This window comes from Bufo gargarizans, chromosome 9 (assembly GCF_014858855.1).
Source record: "Bufo gargarizans isolate SCDJY-AF-19 chromosome 9, ASM1485885v1, whole genome shotgun sequence".
NCBI lineage: Eukaryota > Metazoa > Chordata > Amphibia > Anura > Bufonidae > Bufo > Bufo gargarizans.
Window position 1 is genome coordinate 53,817,334 of NC_058088.1, and position 19,895 is coordinate 53,837,228.

The 19,895-nt window shown below is 43.0% G+C and overlaps 1 protein-coding gene across 1 annotated transcript in view; it reads right to left on the reverse strand.

Moving 5' to 3' along the window:
- Positions 1 to 660: 660 nt before the first annotated feature.
- Positions 661 to 19,895, reverse strand: part of TNMD (tenomodulin) — a 124,830-nt gene continuing 105,595 nt past the window's right edge. The window contains exon 8 of the mRNA XM_044268624.1: positions 661 to 1,406. Within this exon, the coding sequence (XP_044124559.1) occupies positions 1,197 to 1,406 (210 nt within the window). The 3' untranslated portion in view covers positions 661 to 1,196. The remainder of the gene's footprint in view (positions 1,407 to 19,895) is intronic.

The following is a 19,895-nucleotide window of genomic DNA, read 5'->3' on the forward strand; positions in this document are numbered from 1 at the left end:
CTTTATAGGGTGTAAATCTTTGAGGGAGGCTGGAATGGACAGAATGTAACTGTGTTGTTAGTACATTATTACAAGATTTGGGGCCCCACTTTTTATTTTGCCCAGGGCCACATTTTTATCTAAAACTGGCCCTGGATTCAGGATAAGGGCTCATGCACATGGCCATAGGCATTTTTGTGCTACGCAAGTTGCAGATTCGGCCATGTGCATTCTGAATTTTGTGGAAAGGAACACCATTCCCTCTGTAGAACTACGAACAATAATAGGACATGTTTTCTTTTTTTTTTGCGGGACGACGGAACAGATATACGTGTGCTATGCGCATCTTTTGCGGCCCCATTGAAGTAAATGGGTCCATATTCGATCAGATGCGGACAAAAACCACGGTCGTGTGCATGAGACACCAGACATCCCAAGAATATTGCTGAACTGAAACAGTTCTGTAAAGAGGAAAGGTCAAGAATTACTACTGACCGTTGTGCGCGTCTGATCTGCAACTACAGGAAACGTTTGGTTGCAGTTATTGCTGACAAAGGAGGTTCAACCAGTTATTAAATCCAAGGGTTCACATACTTTTTCCACCTGCACTGTGAATGTTTACATGGTGTGTTCAATAAAAACATGGCAACATTTATTTCTTTGTGTGTTATTAGTTTAAGCCGACTGTGATTGTCTATTGTTGTGACTTAGATGAAGATCAGATCACATTTTATGACCAATTTGTGCAGAAATCCATATCATTCCAAAGGGTTCACATACTTTTTCTTGCAACTGTATATTAGCTGTCTAAGCATATATCAACGTGGTAAGGCTACAGTAAGTGGTGTATATGATATGTGCATGCTAGGACACAGCTGTATAATATATGAAATCTTGAAAATCCATTCTTATTTCCACTGGGCAATATGAAGCAACATTGAAGTCTTGGATATGATGGGATACACAGAATGTTAATGTTCATCTTTCAAAAGACGCCAAATGAACCATAGACTGTATTCGCTACCTGTAAAAGCTGCAATTTGGGCAAGATTGGGTAGATGTCAGTATTTAGTGGATTGTGATCATAATGTATAGGTTATAAGGGATGATGAACAATATGGATGATGGGAGCTGTAGTTCTGAAACAATGCAAGACTCCAAGATGACTGTTCTTACTTCACATCAAATGTATACAGATAATATAGAGCTCACATAGTTTATACCCTGCCCAGCATACGGGCAACCCACCAGTTACAGGGCATAATAATTCTGCAGATCACACGCCCTGAGCCGTAACAGTAAGGGTAGGGGTAGTACCCCAAAAGGGGCTCACACACTTTCCGGCAGTATCTCTGTCCACGGCGGCAGTGAGTGCAGCAGAAGCCTCTATTATCCCAACTCGGATGGAAGTCAAGACCAACTTCTCTCTAGAAGACAGGAGAAAAACAGAATGAGGCAGTATTATAGTAGTTATACTCTTGTACATAGGAGGCAGTATTATAGTAGTTATACTCTTGTACATAGGAGCAGTATTATAGTAGTTATATTCTTGTACATAGGAGCAGTATTATAGTAGTTATATTCTTGTACATAGGAGCAGTATTATAGTAGTTATATTCTTGTACATAGGAGGCAGTATTATAGTAGTTATATTCTTGTACGTAGGAGCAGTATTAAAGTAGTTATATTACTGTACATAGGAGGCAGTATTATAGTAGTTATATTCTTGTAAATAGGAGCAGTATTATAGTAGTTGTATTCTTGTACATAGGAGGCAGTATTATAGTAGTTACATTCCTGTACATAGGAGCCGTATTATAGCAGTTATATTCTTGTACATAGGAGGCAGTATTATAGTAGTTATATTCTTGAACAAAGGAGACAGTATTATAGTAGTTATATTCTTGTACATAGGAGGCAGTATTATAGTAGTTATATTCTTGTACATAGGAGCAGTATTATAGTAGTTCTATTCTTTGTCAAATTTCTTTTTATTGACAGCAATAAAATCATCAAAACATAGACAGAACATTCCATCTCCAGTAGTTGTTGTACAGATTCAAGTGCAACATAGACATAGCATTCCGTTACAGGCAATACATGCGGTCAGTTACAAAATACATCCAGTCAAGTTGTTGAGTAATGTAACATAAACAGCACCGATTAAACCTGGTCATAAGTATCTTAGAACCTATGGGAACTCATGGCGCAGTTGCATATACATGTTCCTCATACATAGGCGTCATGTACCCCTGTGCAGTTCAGACATCCTTGAGGGGCACTGATGGTCCTACCTTGACCCTATATGTACCTTCCTAATTGTCCACAGCAAGGAGGAGGAAAGATTCCAACCAGGATGGGAAAAAGGGGGATAACGAGGGAGGGGGAAAATGAACCCTGTTCCTCCAACATGGAGGGACGGGGAGTTTGGGAGATAAGATCTCCTCGGCGGAGACCCTCCTGTACACACATACTTCCAGTGCTTCCCATATGTACTCTACCTACTAGCGCTATATAAACATTCCTGATTTTAAATAGTCATGGCATGGGACTGAGAAATAAAGACTCTACTGAACGCAACCCTTTCATCTAGTGGGCCTGAGGGTCTATTCTCTGGTTCCTGTACGTCATCCATGGGGTCCATAATTTTAAAAAGTTTTCGTGCCGTCTGTTCTCCCAGCCAGCCAGCTCCTCCATTCTACATAACTGGTCCACCTTTGTCTCCCAATGTGGAATTGCAGGTGGTTCCTCACTGAGCCATTTTTGTGGTATTAGGAGCCTCGCAGCTTGTATCAAGTGTGTAGGTAAGCTTGTTTTGGACGGAAACAAGGCTGGTGTGGGAAGCCAGAGGAGCACCAGTTCTGGTGACAGCTGTATGCTTTTGTTCATGACTTTATTTATTACCTCTGATACTCCCTCCCAATATCCCCGTATCTTAGGGCACGACCAAAATATGTGAGTTTGCGATCCACTCGCCTCCTTACACCTCCAGCACAAATCAGAAGCGCAGAGACCTTTAATGAATAATTGTTTAGGGGTATGGTACCACTGAGTTAGTAACTTGTATGAGTGCTCTTGTACCCTCACGCATCTGGAAAATCCATGTGAGTGTGCGTGAATACGCAATATGTCTGTTTCTGAGAATTTTAAGTCTAGTTCTGTGGCCCAAGTTTTTATATAATTCGGGACCCCCACAGGGTTTTGTATGTTAAGTGCCAAGTATAGTTTAGATATCAGTTTGTTGGGGGGGGACTCTAAATGCAGCAGCTTTTCAAACCAGGTGCTTTCTGCTGTACTCTGTCTATCTTCTAATAGTGGTTTACTGACAGACTTAAATTCTATGGAGTCCAGAAAGTGGCAGGATGACAAAACGCTATTTATGGGGTGCTGGCCAGGGAGAGCCTTTGATGACCCATCTAGGAATTCTGTTATAGTGTAAGATTGCAATCTGTTCCAAGCTGGCGATACGTTTTCTGCATTGGGTCTAACTAGGAATGGAGCTAGGTCAGCTGGCATCAGTGAAGACGGGGCAGTTAGCAAGTATTTATCTTTGTTTAGTTGTCTCACCACCGCTGCCGTGCCTTTGAGCAGCACATGGGAGTGTAGTGAAGAGGAGTTCAGGCCCCATAAACCCGCCCTCTGCTTCCTGTCAAGTTGTGCAATCTCTAGTTCTCTACTCAGGGTGTTGGACCACGGGGCGTGTATATATAGCCACCTCTTCAAGTGTATGGCCTTATAATACTGATGAGCATCGGGTAGAGCCATCCCTCCCTGAGCCCTCCTCAATATCAACGTGCTATGCGCCAGTCTCGCTCCCCCCCCCCCCCAAAGGAACGTGCTAAATAGTCGTCTGATTTGCGTAAAGAAGGAGGAGGGAAGAAAGACAGGCAGCATCTGCATCGCGTATAATAGCTTAGGCATAACAAATGCTTTCAGCATATTCTTCCGGCCCATCCACGATACATATGGAATACGCAGGGTGTGTAACTGTTGTTGGATGTCCTTTAGTAATGTAGCATAATTTAGTTGGAACAATTTCTCTAGCTTACAGGGAATTTTGATACCCAGGTAGGACAGGTGAGACGTTTGCCATATAAAGGGAGTATTGGTTTTAAGTAGGTTGATCTGGCTAGCTGATGCCGACACATTCATTGCCTCTGATTTTGTGTGGTTTACCTTAAAGTTGGACACTTGTCCATACTGCTCGAACAGGGCTATCAGATGCGGGAAGGCCTCGACCGGGTTAGACACCATAACCAAAAGGTCATCTGCGTAGGCTGCATTAAGATGTTCGATGGAACTATTCTCCAATTTAATGCCCTTGATACCGGGATGTTCCCGAATAGCTTGAAGCAATGTTTCCATTACTAATATGTATAGGGCAGGCGATAACGGGCAACCCTGTCTCGTCCCATTCCGTATGGGGAAGGGAGGCGACAGAGTGCCATTAACCCTGATCCGGGCGCTTGGATCACTATACAGTGACATGATAGCGTTCCGGAACTGTTGAGGGAACCCGAACTTTTGCAAGGCCCCCATCATATATGCCCAATTCACCCGGTCAAAGGCCTTCTCCGCATCTATACCCAGCAGGACCAGGGGAATTCTTTTTTTAACAGCTAGTTGCATAATGGACAAGATTCTGCACGAATTGTGACTTCCTTCCCTGCCCGGAACAAAACCAGTCTGTTCAGGGTTTATAAGTTTAGGGAGAAGAGCACTTATCCTAGAAGCCATAAGTTTCGCCCAGACCTTAATATCGACGTTTAAGAGCGAGATTGGTCTGTAACTGCCACATAATTTAGGGTCCTTCCCTGGTTTGGGGAGGATAGTGACTGTGGCCTCAAGGGACTGCTTGTGTAGCTGGGATCCGTTCAGGAGCTCATTGCACCAGGCAGCCAAGTGAGGAGTCAGTACTTTGGAGAATTTTTTATAATAACCCACTGGGAAGCCGTCCGGGCCTGGACTCTTCCCTAGTGGCATGGAACCCAATAGTTTAGTAACTTCTTCCTCCGTTACAGGAGATAATAGAGCCTGGCCTTCTACCTCAGTTAAGGTGGGCAACTGTAAATGTTTTAGGAAGTTGTCTATCAGGGTATCTCTCCCCTCAGTGGATCCTGCCACCTCCTCTGGGAGACCGTAAAGATCGCTATAAAATTTTTGAAACTCAATGGCTATGTCTGACGTTTTATGTAGGGTAGTGCCATTTTTTGTATCAATGCCTGCAATATACATAGAGTCCTTTTTTTGTTTAAGCAAAGCGGACATGAGTTTCGTGCCTTTATCTCCATGTGAATAAAAGCGAAATTGCGAGTACTGGTACGTCTTCGCATAGCCTACATTTAGGTGATCCGTCAGCTGTTTACGTAGGATGGATAGCTGATCCCTGGCCTCAATGGCTCTAGACCTCTTATGTAGCGATTCAATATCAGCTATTTGCCTAAGTAGGTTATTAATGTGCTCCTGTCTGACCTTCTTGACTCTGCTGCCCAGCGCAATGAGCTCCCCCCTCATGACTTGTTTGTGCGTCTCCCAGACGGTCGTGAGCGGCATGCCTTCCGTGCAATTCTCCCTAAAAAACAATGTCAGTTTCTGAGTGAGAGTAGTTAGGTCAGATTGTTTATCTAAGAGTGTTTCATTTAACCGCCATTGTCTAGCGTGGATTGGCAAAGTTGGGAATTGGAGTGAAGCCGTCACCGGGGCATGGTCCGAAACTGTGATGGGTTCAATGGTGGACCGCTCCAGCCTGTCCGCACAGCTGCCAGAGATCAGGACATAGTCCAGCCTCTTATAGGTGTTGTGTGGGGCTGAAAAGAACGAAAAATCTTTGTCAACAGGGTGAAGCAGTCTCCAAGAATCCACCAAGTTAGCATCCGCAAGATAATTATTAACCCTACCTATGACCATTTGAGTTAATTGTGAAATGCCATCCGAGGCGTCTAGTAAGGGATTCAGCGTCATATTTAAGTCACCCCCTATTAGTCTTATCCCTTCTGCAAAGGAGGCAAACGTTTTCAGAGTACCAATAAGCCATTTTGCTTGACCTCTGTTAGGGCTATATAAGCTGGCAAGAGTCACTACCTGGGTACCAATTGAGCCCTTCACAAATACATAGCGCCCTTCCGGGTCTTCTTGTTTACAAATCAGTTGAAAGGGGACATTCTTAGCTATGGCAATGCCCACACCCCTAGCTGCCTTACTATATTCACTAGTGAACCAGTGCCGAAAATAAGTCCTGGGAAGGGTAGGCGCATGCGCCGACTTAAAGTGCAATTCCTGCAGGAAACAGATGTCAGTATGCAATTTCTTCATCAACCTTATAACTTGTGACCTCTTCTGCGGGGTGTTAAACCCTCTGACATTAAATGACGTACATTTAATTAATGCCATGATAGCGTCTGATTAGGTTTTTTAGAGCGAGCAATAGATCAGATGCATGTGTGTGACCAGGGAAACTCAGTAACATAAAAAACACTACGAACAATTGATAAGTGGAGTAAAACTCCAACATGTGTGTCGGGTGACTTGTGCCTAACGCGCAGCCCATCAGAAAAAGGCAAAGCGCGAATGGCCCAAGCCAGCCTGTACTAAGGCGCTTGCACCAGGACTGCGCCAGTAGATCCCTGGTGAGTGCCATCTGGAACTGAAGGCAGATGGCAGTACGGGGGGAGAATGCCAACCTGTCCCATGAGCCATAGCAAACTGACTCAAGTATGTTAATCAGCATAAAAACCTAGCCCGGCCGGCCCTGTGGCCACACTCTGTCTCCAACATATCATATCACAGTGCATATGTTATAGGGCGACTCATAAACCTTAACCCCAAGGCTCCAATATATGCCGTAGATATGTAGATAAGTGACTACATTCCCGGATCAAAACCAGGAAAGGGGGGTATCACAGCGTCTGTATTCAACTAACTGTGTCAGCCCGCCATGGAGCGGCCCATCCGCAGCATCACAGCCAGGCCCCGTCCGGGACCCGACCACGAGGCGGCGGCTAGGCGTCTCATTAACGGCTATGAAAAAGGCAAACATAAATAATTATACATTATACTTGCAGAGCGGTGCACCAAAAATCAACAACCATAGTGTGGCCTAGCCGGCCTTCCCGCTTCCAACAATCGCCATCTGTAAGCATAGGCCATGCTGAAAAACCATGTACGTCGCTTAGGGCCTGACGTTGGGCTTCCTTTTATTCGTTGCTCTAATCCACTTCTGCTCCACCGGTAGGTCAGGCAATGGAACTCCTGTGTCAGCCGACGGTAGCCAGGATGGTATGTCCAGTGGAGGTGTCTGAAGAAGGGACCATGCTGCTGGTAAGTCCGCTGGAGCACGTATCGTGCATCTCTTGCCCTCTGAAGAGAAAGTTAGTCCAAATGGAAATAGCCACTTGTAGGGTAGTTTGATCGCCCGTAGATGCTCTGTTAGTGGCCTCAAGATTCTCCTCTTGCTTAGGGTCGAGGGTGCTAGATCTTGATATAGTAGTATCTTGGCTCCTTCATATGTCGGCTCCCTCTGCTCTCTGGCCGCTTTGAGTATAGCAGCTGTATCTACGTATCGTAGCAGACCACATACTACATCTCTAGGCGGGTCTGTGTCTTTTGGCCTCGGCCTCAGCGCTCTGTGGATCCGCTCCACACAAATCTCAGCAGCCCGCTCTGCGCCCAATAGGCCCGAAAAAATGGCGGCAGCCGCTTCTGGTAGTGCGTCATGAGGCACCAGCTCTGGGAGACCACGCAGCCTGATGTTCTTCCGACGGCTACGATTTTCCTGGTCTTCTATTAGAGCAAAAGCGGTATCTAGCGAGGAGGCAATCGCTGCACTGTTGTCGCCCAAGGTATGAGCAAAAGTTAATATGGCCGCCTGATTGTGCTCCAACTTGTCCACCCGGTGTCCGATGTGCTTCACATCGTTCTTGATCTCCGTGAGTTCCTGCATCACCGGCGCCAGTGCTGTAGTCAGAGCTTGTTGTATAAACTGGCGTGAGATGGGAGCCGATGCAATCGCACGGGTCTGGGTGTCAGTGTCAGGAGAGACGCCTTCCGCTCCTTCTGCGTCTTGTGGCCACTCATCTTGTTCAAGCGGCGCCATCTTAGCAGCACTTGCGGCTGGTGATTTCTTGTGGAAGAATTTATCCATTTCTGGCGGATTTTTGTCCAACCTGTAGCGTTCTGGTGTTTCTCTGGGGATATATCTGCCTACTTTGCCCATTCTTGTACGGCTAGATAGCAGAATTTACTGGTTTGCTGGCTCACATGGAGAGGAGCTCTCTCACATGCGTCTTTCCCGGTCGGCTGTCAGGCTCCGCCCCATAGTAGTTCTATTCTTGTACATAGGAGCTGTATTATAATAGTTCTATTCTTGTACATAGGAGCAGTATTATAGTAGTTATATTCTTGTACAAAGAAGCAGTATTATAGTAGTTATATTCTTGTACATAGGAGCAGTATTATATTAGTTATATTCTTGTACATAGGAGCAGTATTATAGTAGTTATATTCTTGTACATAGGAGGCAGTATTATAGTAGTTATATTCTTGTACATAGGAGGCAGTATTATAGTAGTTATATTCTTGAACATAGGAGACAGTATTATAGTAGTTATATTCTTGTACATAGGAGGCAGTATTATAGTAGTTATATTCTTGTACATAGGAGCAGTATTATAGTAGTTCTATTCTTGTACATAGGAGCTGTATTATAATAGTTCTATTCTTGTACATAGGAGCAGTATTATAGTAGTTATATTCTTGTACAAAGAAGCAGTATTATAGTAGTTATATTCTTGTACATAGGAGCAGTATTATATTAGTTATATTCTTGTACATAGGAGCAGTATTAAAGTAGTTATATTCTTGTACATAGGAGGTAGTATTATAGTAGTTATATTCTTGTACATAGGAGCAGTATTATAGTAGTTATATTCTTGTACATAGGAGCAGTATGATAGTAGTTATATTCTTGTACATAGGAGCAGTATTATAGTAGTTATATTCTTGTACATAGGAGGCAGTATTATAGTAGTTATATTCTTGTACATAAGAGCAGTATTATAGTAGTTATATTCTTGTACATAGGAGGCAGTATTATAGTAGTTATATTCTTGTACATAGGAGGCAGTATTATAGTAGTTATATTCTTGTATATAGGAGGCAGTATTATAGTAGTTATATTCTTGTACATAGGTGGCAGTATTATAGTAGTTATATTCTTGTACATAGGAGGCAGTATTATAGTAGTTATATTCCTGTACATAGGGGCAGTATTATAGTAGTTATATTCTTGTACATAGGAGCAGTATTATAGTAGTTATATTCTTGTACATAGGAGGCAGTATTATAGTAGATATATTCTTGTACATAGGAGCAGTATTATAGTAGTTATATTCTTGTACGTAGGAGCAGTATTAAAGTAGTTATATTACTGTACATAGGAGGCAGTATTATAGTAGTTATATTCTTGTAAATAGGAGCAGTATTATAGTAGTTGTATTCTTGTACATAGGAGGCAGTATTATAGTAGTTATATTCTTGTACATAGGAGCAGTATTATAGTAGTTATATTCTTGTACATAGGAGGCGTATTATAGCAGTTATATTCTTGTACATAGGAGGCAGTATTATAGTAGTTACATTCCTGTACATAGGAGCCGTATTATAGCAGTTATATTCTTGTACATAGGAGGCAGTATTATAGTAGTTATATTCTTGTACATAGGAGACAGTATTATAGTAGTTATATTCTTGTACATAGGAGGCAGTATTATAGTAGTTATATTCTTGTACATAGGAGCAGTATTATAGTAGTTATATTCTTGTACATAGGAGCAGTATTATAGTAGTTATATTCTTGTACATAGGAGGCAGTATTATAGTAGATATATTCTTGTACATAGGAGCAGTATTATAGTAGTTATATTCTTGTACGTAGGAGCAGTATTAAAGTAGTTATATTACTGTACATAGGAGGCAGTATTATAGTAGTTATATTCTTGTAAATAGGAGCAGTATTATAGTAGTTGTATTCTTGTACATAGGAGGCAGTATTATAGTAGTTATATTCTTGTACATAGGAGCAGTATTATAGTAGTTATATTCTTGTACATAGGAGCCGTATTATAGCAGTTATATTCTTGTACATAGGAGGCAGTATTATAGTAGTTACATTCCTGTACATAGGAGCCGTATTATAGCAGTTATATTCTTGTACATAGGAGGCAGTATTATAGTAGTTATATTCTTGTACATAGGAGACAGTATTATAGTAGTTATATTCTTGTACATAGGAGGCAGTATTATAGTAGTTATATTCTTGTACATAGGAGCAGTATTATAGTAGTTCTATTCTTGTACATAGGAGCTGTATTATAATAGTTCTATTCTTGTACATAGGAGCAGTATTATAGTAGTTATATTCTTGTACAAAGAAGCAGTATTATAGTAGTTATATTCTTGTACATAGGAGCAGTATTATAGTAGTTATATTCTTGTACATAGGAGCAGTATTTTAGTAGTTATATTCTTGTACATAGGAGGCAGTATTATAGTAGTTATATTCTTGTACATAGGAGCAGTATTATAGTAGTTATATTCTTGTACATAGGAGGCAGTATTATAGTAGTTATATTCCTGTACATAGGGGCAGTATTATAGTAGTTATATTCTTGTACATAGGAGCAGTATTATAGTAGTTATATTCTTGTACATAGGAGGCAGTATTATAGTAGATATATTCTTGTACATAGGAGCAGTATTATAGTAGTTATATTCTTGTACGTAGGAGCAGTATTAAAGTAGTTATATTACTGTACATAGGAGGCAGTATTATAGTAGTTATATTCTTGTAAATAGGAGCAGTATTATAGTAGTTGTATTCTTGTACATAGGAGGCAGTATTATAGTAGTTATATTCTTGTACATAGGAGCAGTATTATAGTAGTTATATTCTTGTACATAGGAGGCGTATTATAGCAGTTATATTCTTGTACATAGGAGGCAGTATTATAGTAGTTACATTCCTGTACATAGGAGCCGTATTATAGCAGTTATATTCTTGTACATAGGAGGCAGTATTATAGTAGTTATATTCTTGTACATAGGAGACAGTATTATAGTAGTTATATTCTTGTACATAGGAGGCAGTATTATAGTAGTTATATTCTTGTACATAGGAGCAGTATTATAGTAGTTATATTCTTGTACATAGGAGCAGTATTATAGTAGTTATATTCTTGTACATAGGAGGCAGTATTATAGTAGATATATTCTTGTACATAGGAGCAGTATTATAGTAGTTATATTCTTGTACGTAGGAGCAGTATTAAAGTAGTTATATTACTGTACATAGGAGGCAGTATTATAGTAGTTATATTCTTGTAAATAGGAGCAGTATTATAGTAGTTGTATTCTTGTACATAGGAGGCAGTATTATAGTAGTTATATTCTTGTACATAGGAGCAGTATTATAGTAGTTATATTCTTGTACATAGGAGCCGTATTATAGCAGTTATATTCTTGTACATAGGAGGCAGTATTATAGTAGTTACATTCCTGTACATAGGAGCCGTATTATAGCAGTTATATTCTTGTACATAGGAGGCAGTATTATAGTAGTTATATTCTTGTACATAGGAGACAGTATTATAGTAGTTATATTCTTGTACATAGGAGGCAGTATTATAGTAGTTATATTCTTGTACATAGGAGCAGTATTATAGTAGTTCTATTCTTGTACATAGGAGCTGTATTATAATAGTTCTATTCTTGTACATAGGAGCAGTATTATAGTAGTTATATTCTTGTACAAAGAAGCAGTATTATAGTAGTTATATTCTTGTACATAGGAGCAGTATTATAGTAGTTATATTCTTGTACATAGGAGCAGTATTTTAGTAGTTATATTCTTGTACATAGGAGGCAGTATTATAGTAGTTATATTCTTGTACATAGGAGCAGTATTATAGTAGTTATATTCTTGTACATAGGAGCAGTATGATAGTAGTTATATTCTTGTACATAGGAGCAGTATTATAGTAGTTATATTCTTGTACATAGGAGCAGTATTATAGTAGTTATATTCTTGTACATAGGAGCAGTATTATAGTAGTTATATTCTTGTACATAGGAGGCAGTATTATAGTAGTTATATTCTTGTACATAGGAGGCAGTATTATAGTAGTTATATTCTTGTACATAGGAGCAGTATTATAGTAGTTATATTCTTGTACATAGGAGGCAGTATTATAGTAGTTATATTCTTGTACATAGGAGCAGTATTATAGCAGTTATATTCTATTACATGGGCAGAAATATTATAGTATTTATTTGGATTTCATATGCAGCCTCTTGACAGCCCCATATGATTATTAAACATTTCTTAGTAATTACTGTATATTACTAAATTGTTATTAAGTGATTCTCTTTACATTAATACAAATTATCTTTGAGATGGAGATGCTCTCTTTCCGGAGGCTTTCTGACTTTTTTTTTCACAATAGGAACTTTTCCCTGTAATTAACTCCCATTGAATGACTCCACGTAGAAATCTCTGGTAATAGCGATTTGCTTATTTACTATGTGGATAGGACCAGAATGTGGGTCAGTGCCATTGTGGGAATTCTCTTCATTTTAGCAGGTCCTGAGATCATTAACCTTCCTCTGCCATATAGTAAATACCATCTGTGCTCGTAGGAGGTTTGGTCAATTCATCATAACCAACATAATATATGTAATGTATCCGAGCCCGGTAATGAATTGTTTGGGAATAATCATTTTCAACCAAAGCTTTCATTTTTATCGGAATTTGTTTTTTTGCAAAATCTCCGGGATCTCTGATCGCTATGAACGGCAGAAAGACAATTATTTAAATAAAAGTGATTTATATTGGAGCGTGTTAATGTGGCATGTTATGCCTTCAGGTACAGTTAGAATCGTCCCAGTAAAATCTCTCATTTGCATGTGTAATTGGCAGCCCATTAATGCCTCATTAGAAGCGCAGAGAGGGAGCGTCGAGAACAGAAGACTCGACAGCGGGACGGGCACACTGTCTGTGGAGCCCCCCGGATTGTCAGCCTTTGTGTAGCAACATTCAAACAAACTTTGTATAAAACCAACAGCAAATGGTTATCCTGCCATAATAAAGAATCTGCAGATGGCACGTGTCTTCTTCAGGGTTTAATGAGGTTTGCAGATTCCTGCTGAAACGTCTCCTCCAAAACGCCATGCGCCCCTCATTGTGTCATTAACGGCGGGAAGTTGTTCCGCTTACAATCAGTCGTTTGTCTAAACAAAGCTCAGGAGCCATTTTTTTTCCAGTTGTATATATAAATTATATCAAGTGTGATACTGTCTGCTGAGCCATGTATCTAATCCTATCATGTGGATATTGCCTATGGAGCCATGTATCTAAGCCTGTTGTGTCTGATACTGTCTATGGGGCCATGTATCTAAGCCTGTCGTGTCTGATACTGTCTGCTGAGCCATGTATCTAATCCTATCATGTGGATATTGCCTATGGAGCCATGTATCTAAGCTTGTTGTGTCTGATACTGTCTATGGGGCCATGTATCTAAGCCTGTCGTGTCTGATACTGTCTGCTGAGCCATGTATCTAAGCTTGTCGTGTCTGATACTGTCTGCTGAGCCATGTATCTAATCCTATCATGTGGATACTGTCTGCTGAGCCATGTATCTAAGCCTGTCATGTGGATACTGTATATGGGGCCATGTATCTAATCCTATCATGTGGATACTGTCTGCTGAGCCATTTATCTAAGGCTATTAAGTTTGATACGGTCACTTGGGTATCTCATTCTATCATGTGTGATACTGTCTCCTGAGTGATTTATCTAAGCCTGGTAAGGGCTCATGTACAAACATTTTTATTTTCCGGGTCCGTTCCATATTTTTTCGCAGCGGCATAAAATAAAAAAAAATAAAAAAGAAATTACTCCGTGTTCATTCAGTGTCCGTATGGCCGGTCCGCAAAAAAACGGAATATGTCCTATTATTGTCCACATTACAGACAAGGATAGGACTGTTTCTATTAGGGGCCAGCTGTTCCGTTCTGCAACATGCGGAACACACACGGTGGAACGCAAAACACTCAACGGTCATGTGCATGAGCCCTAAGTGTGATTCTGTCCAATGGGCTATGTACACTTACATGTGTGATACTGTCTGCTGAGGCATGTATCTAAGCATATAAAAGGTGGTGCAGTCTGCTGGAGTGTGTATCTAAGGCTATTTTTACACTAGCGTTGTCTGGATCCGGCATTGCCAGACGCTGTCTATCTGGATCCAGCTTTGCCGGACGCTGTCTGTCTGGATCTGGTGTTGCCGGACGCTGTCTGTCTGGATCTGGTGTTGCCGGACACTGTCTGTCTGGATCCAGCCTTTCCAGACGCTGTCTATCTGGATCCGACGTTGCCGGACGTTGTCTATCTGGATCAGGCGTTGCCGGACGCTGTCTGTCTGGATCTGGCATTGCTGGACGCTGTCTGTCTGGATCCGGTGTTGCCGGACGCTGTCTGTCTGGATCTGGTGTTGCCGGACACTGTCTGTCTGGATCAGGCGTTGCCGGACGCTGTCTATCTGGATCCGGCATTGCCAGACGCTGTCTGTCTGGATCCGACGTTGCCGGACGCTGTCTATCTGGATCCGGCGTTGCCGGACGCTGTCTGTCTGGATCCGGCGTTGCTGGACGCTGTCTGTCTGGATCAGGCGTTGCCGGACGCTGTCTGTCTGGATCTGGCATTGCCAGACGCTGTCTATCTGGATCCGGCGTTGCCGGACGCTGTCTATCTGGATCTGGCATTGCCAGACGCTGTCTATCTGGATCCGGCGTTGCCGGACGCTGTCTATCTGGATCTGGCGTTGCCGCACGCTGTCTGTCTGGATCCGACATTGCCAGACCCTGTCTATCTGGAACCAGTGTTGCCGCACGCTGTCTGTCTGGATCTGGCGTTGCCAGACGCTGTCTATCTGGATCCGACATTGCCGGACGATGTCTGTCTGGATCTGGCGTTGCCGGACGCTGTCTATCTGGATCCGACATTGCCAGACGCTGTCTGTCTGGATCTGGCGTTGCCAGACGCTGTCTATCTGGATCCGACATTGCTGGATGCTGTCCATCTGGATTTGCCGGACACTGTCTATCTGGATCTGGCGTTGCCGCACGCTGTCTGTCTGGATCCGGCGTTGCCGCACGCTGTCTGTCTGGATCAGGCGTTGCCGCACGCTGTCTGTCTGGATCTGGCATTGCCGGACGCTGTCTGTCTGGATCTGGCATTGCCGGACGCTGTCTGTCTGGATCTGGCGTTGCCAGACGCTGTCTATCTGGATCCGACATTGCCGGACGCTGTCTGTCTGGATCTGGCGTTGCCGGACGCTGTCTGTCTGGATCTGGCGTCGCCGGACGCTGTCTATCTGGGTCCGACATTGCCGGACGCTGTCTATCTGGATCTGGCGTTGCCGAACGCTGTCTATCTGGATCTGGCGTTGCCGCACGCTGTCTGTCTGGATCCGGCGTTGCCGCACGCTGTCTGTCTGGATCTGGCATTGCCGGACGCTGTCTGTCTGGATCTGGCATTGCCGGACGCTGTCTGTCTGGATCTGGCGTTGCCGGACGCTGTCTGTCTGGATCCGGCGTTGCCGGACGCTGTCTATCTGGATCTGGCGTTGCCGCACGCTGTCTATCTGGATCTGGCGTTGCCGAACGCTGTCTATCTGGATCCGGCGTTGCCGCACGCTGTCTGTCTGGATCCGGCGTTGCCGCACGCTGTCTGTCTGGATCCGGCGTTGCCAGACGCTGTCTATCTGGATCCGGCGTTGCCGCACGCTGTCTGTCTGGATCCGGCGTTGCCGCACGCTGTCTGTCTGGATCCGGTGTTGCCGCACGCTGTCTGTCTGGATCTGGCATTGCCGGACGCTGTCTGTCTGGATCTGGCGTTGCCGGACGCTGTCTGTCTGGATCCGGCGTTGCCAGACGCTGTCTATCTGGATCCGACGTTGCCGGACGCTGTCTATCTGGACCCGACGTTGCCGGACGCTGTCTATCTGGATCTGGTGTTGCCGGACGCTGTCTGTCTGGATCCGGCGTTGTCGGACGCTGTCTGTCTGTCTGTATCCGGCATTGCCGGACGCACAGCCCCCGGCACCTTATGCCCTGCCCAACTGGTGAATGCAGTGTAAAACCGGACGTGTGGCTAAATATTGTTGCACTGCTTGTTAAAAAATGGGTCCCTTAATAAATGTGCCTTAATGAATGCAAAGGCTAAAAACTCATCCCGACTTAATGCTTCTTACAGCTGAGGGTTTGTTACTGTTGTATCCAGTTTAGACAACCTTCCGTGAAGTTCGCCTGGATCCCAGACGTATACACTTCCCTGCACTGATACACTGTAACAATCCGGCCAGCGGAGAGCTTTGTGTTGCTGCGTTTGGCTCGCAGACAATGGTCTACACTGGATACAAATGTAACAAACCAGGACAGGTTTTCAGTCTCAAGATATAAAAAGGATGTTCCTATTCACTGAGAGCAAGCAGAGATTTTGCAAATGGAAAAGACATTTAGGAGAAAGTAGGTTAGAAGCTTGCAGAAGGCGGCATTATGAGATGATCGGGCTCCTCTGCTGAACGCGGCGGTTGAGTGAATGAACTCACGGGGCGAGTGTAATAAATGCTGCATTAAATCAATGATTGGGAAGTTGCTCTCAGCGCAGAAGTTCATGTTTATTAGATTAAAACGAGCCATCGGGATGAAAGTAGTGAAAAGCTCATTTATCCAAACCACAATGATCCCCACACTCACTGCATCAAGGGGTTAAGTCTGTGGTGAGAATCCACAGCATAGATCGGCGTTCTGCGGGTATAAAATCATCACCGCCGATCGATTCCGCCCAGAGTTTTTATGCAGTGTGTGGATGGTTGGGTAAAATCTCATCCACTTTGCTTGTGCTGCAGATTCTGCGGATATTCCACCTGAAATTCAGCTCCACAGAATCCACCGTGTTTATGTCACGTGTGAACATATCCTTGTCATCCATTCTACGGCGGCGGTCAGAGCGGGGGTGCCACGTGGGCGTTCTCAGCATCACGCTGAAGTCCAGTGTGCCCATCAGAGAAAATGATTCTGAGGGCCCAACCTCTGTGCAGACAGGACCTTAAGGGCCCTAATGTACTGGTCCTCCAGTCTGTATATACTATATATCTGTACACACTGCATCTATTATACCTCGTACCTCACATATCAGTACACTGCTGTATATACTATATACCTGTACACACTGCATCTATTATACCTCATATATCAATACACAGCTGTATATACAGTCGTGGCCAAAAGTTTTGAGAATTACATAAATATTGGAAATTGGAAAAGTTGCTGCTTAAAGGGAGTCTGTCACCACTTTTTTGCATGTTAGACCATTAAAATAGGGTTATTTGATCCAGCCAGAACATAAAAACGGTACCTTTGTGGTAGAAAACGGACTTTTCAATTTGCAGAAAACGAACTTATAAGATTATTTTCGGAGCCCTCTCAAGTGCCCAGGGCGGTCTCTCAATCCTCAGAGCCCAGGCAGGCACCTCCTAAACGGCTGATAACGCCGCCCTCCGTGCGCCTCTGCCCGCCCGTTTACTCCCCTCCCCTGTCCCTTTCCACTGCGGCTGTGCGGTACAAATCGTAGCGGGCGCATGCGCAATGCGATGCCCTGCCAGGAGCGGGCATCGCATTGCGCATGCGCCCGCTACGATTTGTACCGCACAGCCGCAGTGGAAAGGGACAGGGGAGGGGAGTAAACGGGCGGGCAGAGGCGCACGGAGGGCGGCGTTATCAGCCGTTTAGGAGGTGCCTGCCTGGGCTCTGAGGATTGAGAGACCGCCCTGGGCACTTGAGAGGGCTCCGAAAATAATCTTATAAGTTCGTTTTCTGCAAATTGAAAAGTCCGTTTTCTACCACAAAGGTACCGTTTTTATGTTCTGGCTGGATCAAATAACCCTATTTTAATGGTCTAACATGCAAAAAAGTGGTGACAGACTCCCTTTAAGTTTTTATAATAGCAATTTGCATATACTCCAGAATGTTATGAAGAGCGATCAGATGAATTGCATAGTCCTTCTTTGCCATCAAAATTAACTTAATCCCAAAAAAAACTTTCCACTGCATTTCATTGCTGTCATTAACCACTTCAGCCCCGCTAGGTGAAACCCCCTTCATGACCAGAGCACTTTTTACACTTCTGCACTACACTCCTTTCACCGTTTATCGCTCGGTCATGCAACTTACCACCCAAATGAATTTTACCTCCTTTTCTTCTCACTAATGGAGCTTTCATTTGGTGGTATTTTATTGCTGCTGACATTTTTACTTTTTTTGTTATTAATCAAAATGTAACGATTTTTTTGCAAAAAAATGTCATTTTTCACTTTCAGCTGTAAAATTTTGCAAAAAAAACGACATCCATATATAAATTTTTCGCCAAATTTATTGTTCTACATGTCTTTGATAAAAAAAAAATGTTTGGGCAAAAAAAAAATGGTTTGGGTAAAAGTTATAGCATTTACAAACTATGGTACAAAAATGTGAATTTCCGCTTTTTGAAACAGCTCTGACTTTCTGAGCACCTGTCATGATTCCTGAGGTTCTACAATGCCCAGACAGTAGAAAACCCCCACAAATGACCCCATTTCGGAAAGTAGACACCCTAAGGTATTCGCTGATGGGCATAGTGAGTTCATAGAACTTTTTATTTTTTGTCACAAGTTAGCGGAAAATGATGATGATTTTTATTTTTTTTATTTTTCTTACAAAGTCTCATATTCCACTAACTTGCGACAAAAAATAAAAAATTCTAGGAACTCGCCATGCCCCTCACGGAATACCGTGGGGTGTCTTCTTTCCAAAATGGGGTCACTAGTGGCGTAGTTATACTGCCCTGGCAATTTAGGGGCCCAAATGTGTGAGAAGAACTTTGCAATCAAAATGTGTAAAAAATGACCGGTGAAATCCAAAAGGTGCACTTTGGAATATGTGCCCCTTTGCCCACCTTGGCAGCAAAAAAGTGTGACACATCTGGTATCGCCGTACTCAGGAGAAGTTGGGGAATGTGTTTTGGGGTGTCATTTTACATATACCCATGCTGGGTGAGAAAAATATCTTGGTCAAATGCCAACTTTGTATAAAAAAATGGGAAAAGTTGTCTTTTGCCAAGATATTTCTCTCATCCAGCATGGGTATATGTAAAATGACACCCCAAAACACATTCCCCAACTTCTCCTGAGTACGGCGATACCAGATGTGTCACACTTTTTTGCTGCCAAGGTGGGCAAAGGGGCACATATTCCAAAGTGCACCTTTCAGATTTGCACGGCCATTTTTTACACATTTTGATTGCAAGGTACTTCTCACACATTTGGGCCCCTAAATTGCCAGGGCAGTATAACTACGCCACTAAGTGACCCCATTTTGGAAAGAAGACACCCCAAGGTATTCCGTGAGGGGCATGGCGAGTTCCTAGAATTTTTTATTTTTTGTCACAAGTTAGCGGAAAATGATGATTTTTTTTTTTTTCTCTTTTTTCCTTACAAAGTCTCATATTCCACTAACTTGCGACAAAAAATAAAAAATTCTAGGAACTCGCCATGCCCCTCACGGAATACCTTGGGGTGTCTTCTTTCCAAAATGGGGTCACTTGTGGCGTAGTTATACTGCCCTGGCAATTTAGGGGCCCAAATGTGTGAGAAGAACTTTGCAATCAAAATCTGTGTAAAATGGCCTGCAAAATCTGAAAGGTGCACTTTGGAATATGTGCCCCTTTGCCCACCTTGGCAGCAAAAAAGTGTCACACATCTGGTATCGCCGTACTCAGGAGAAGTTGGGGAATGTGTTTTGGGGTGTCATTTTACATATACCCATGC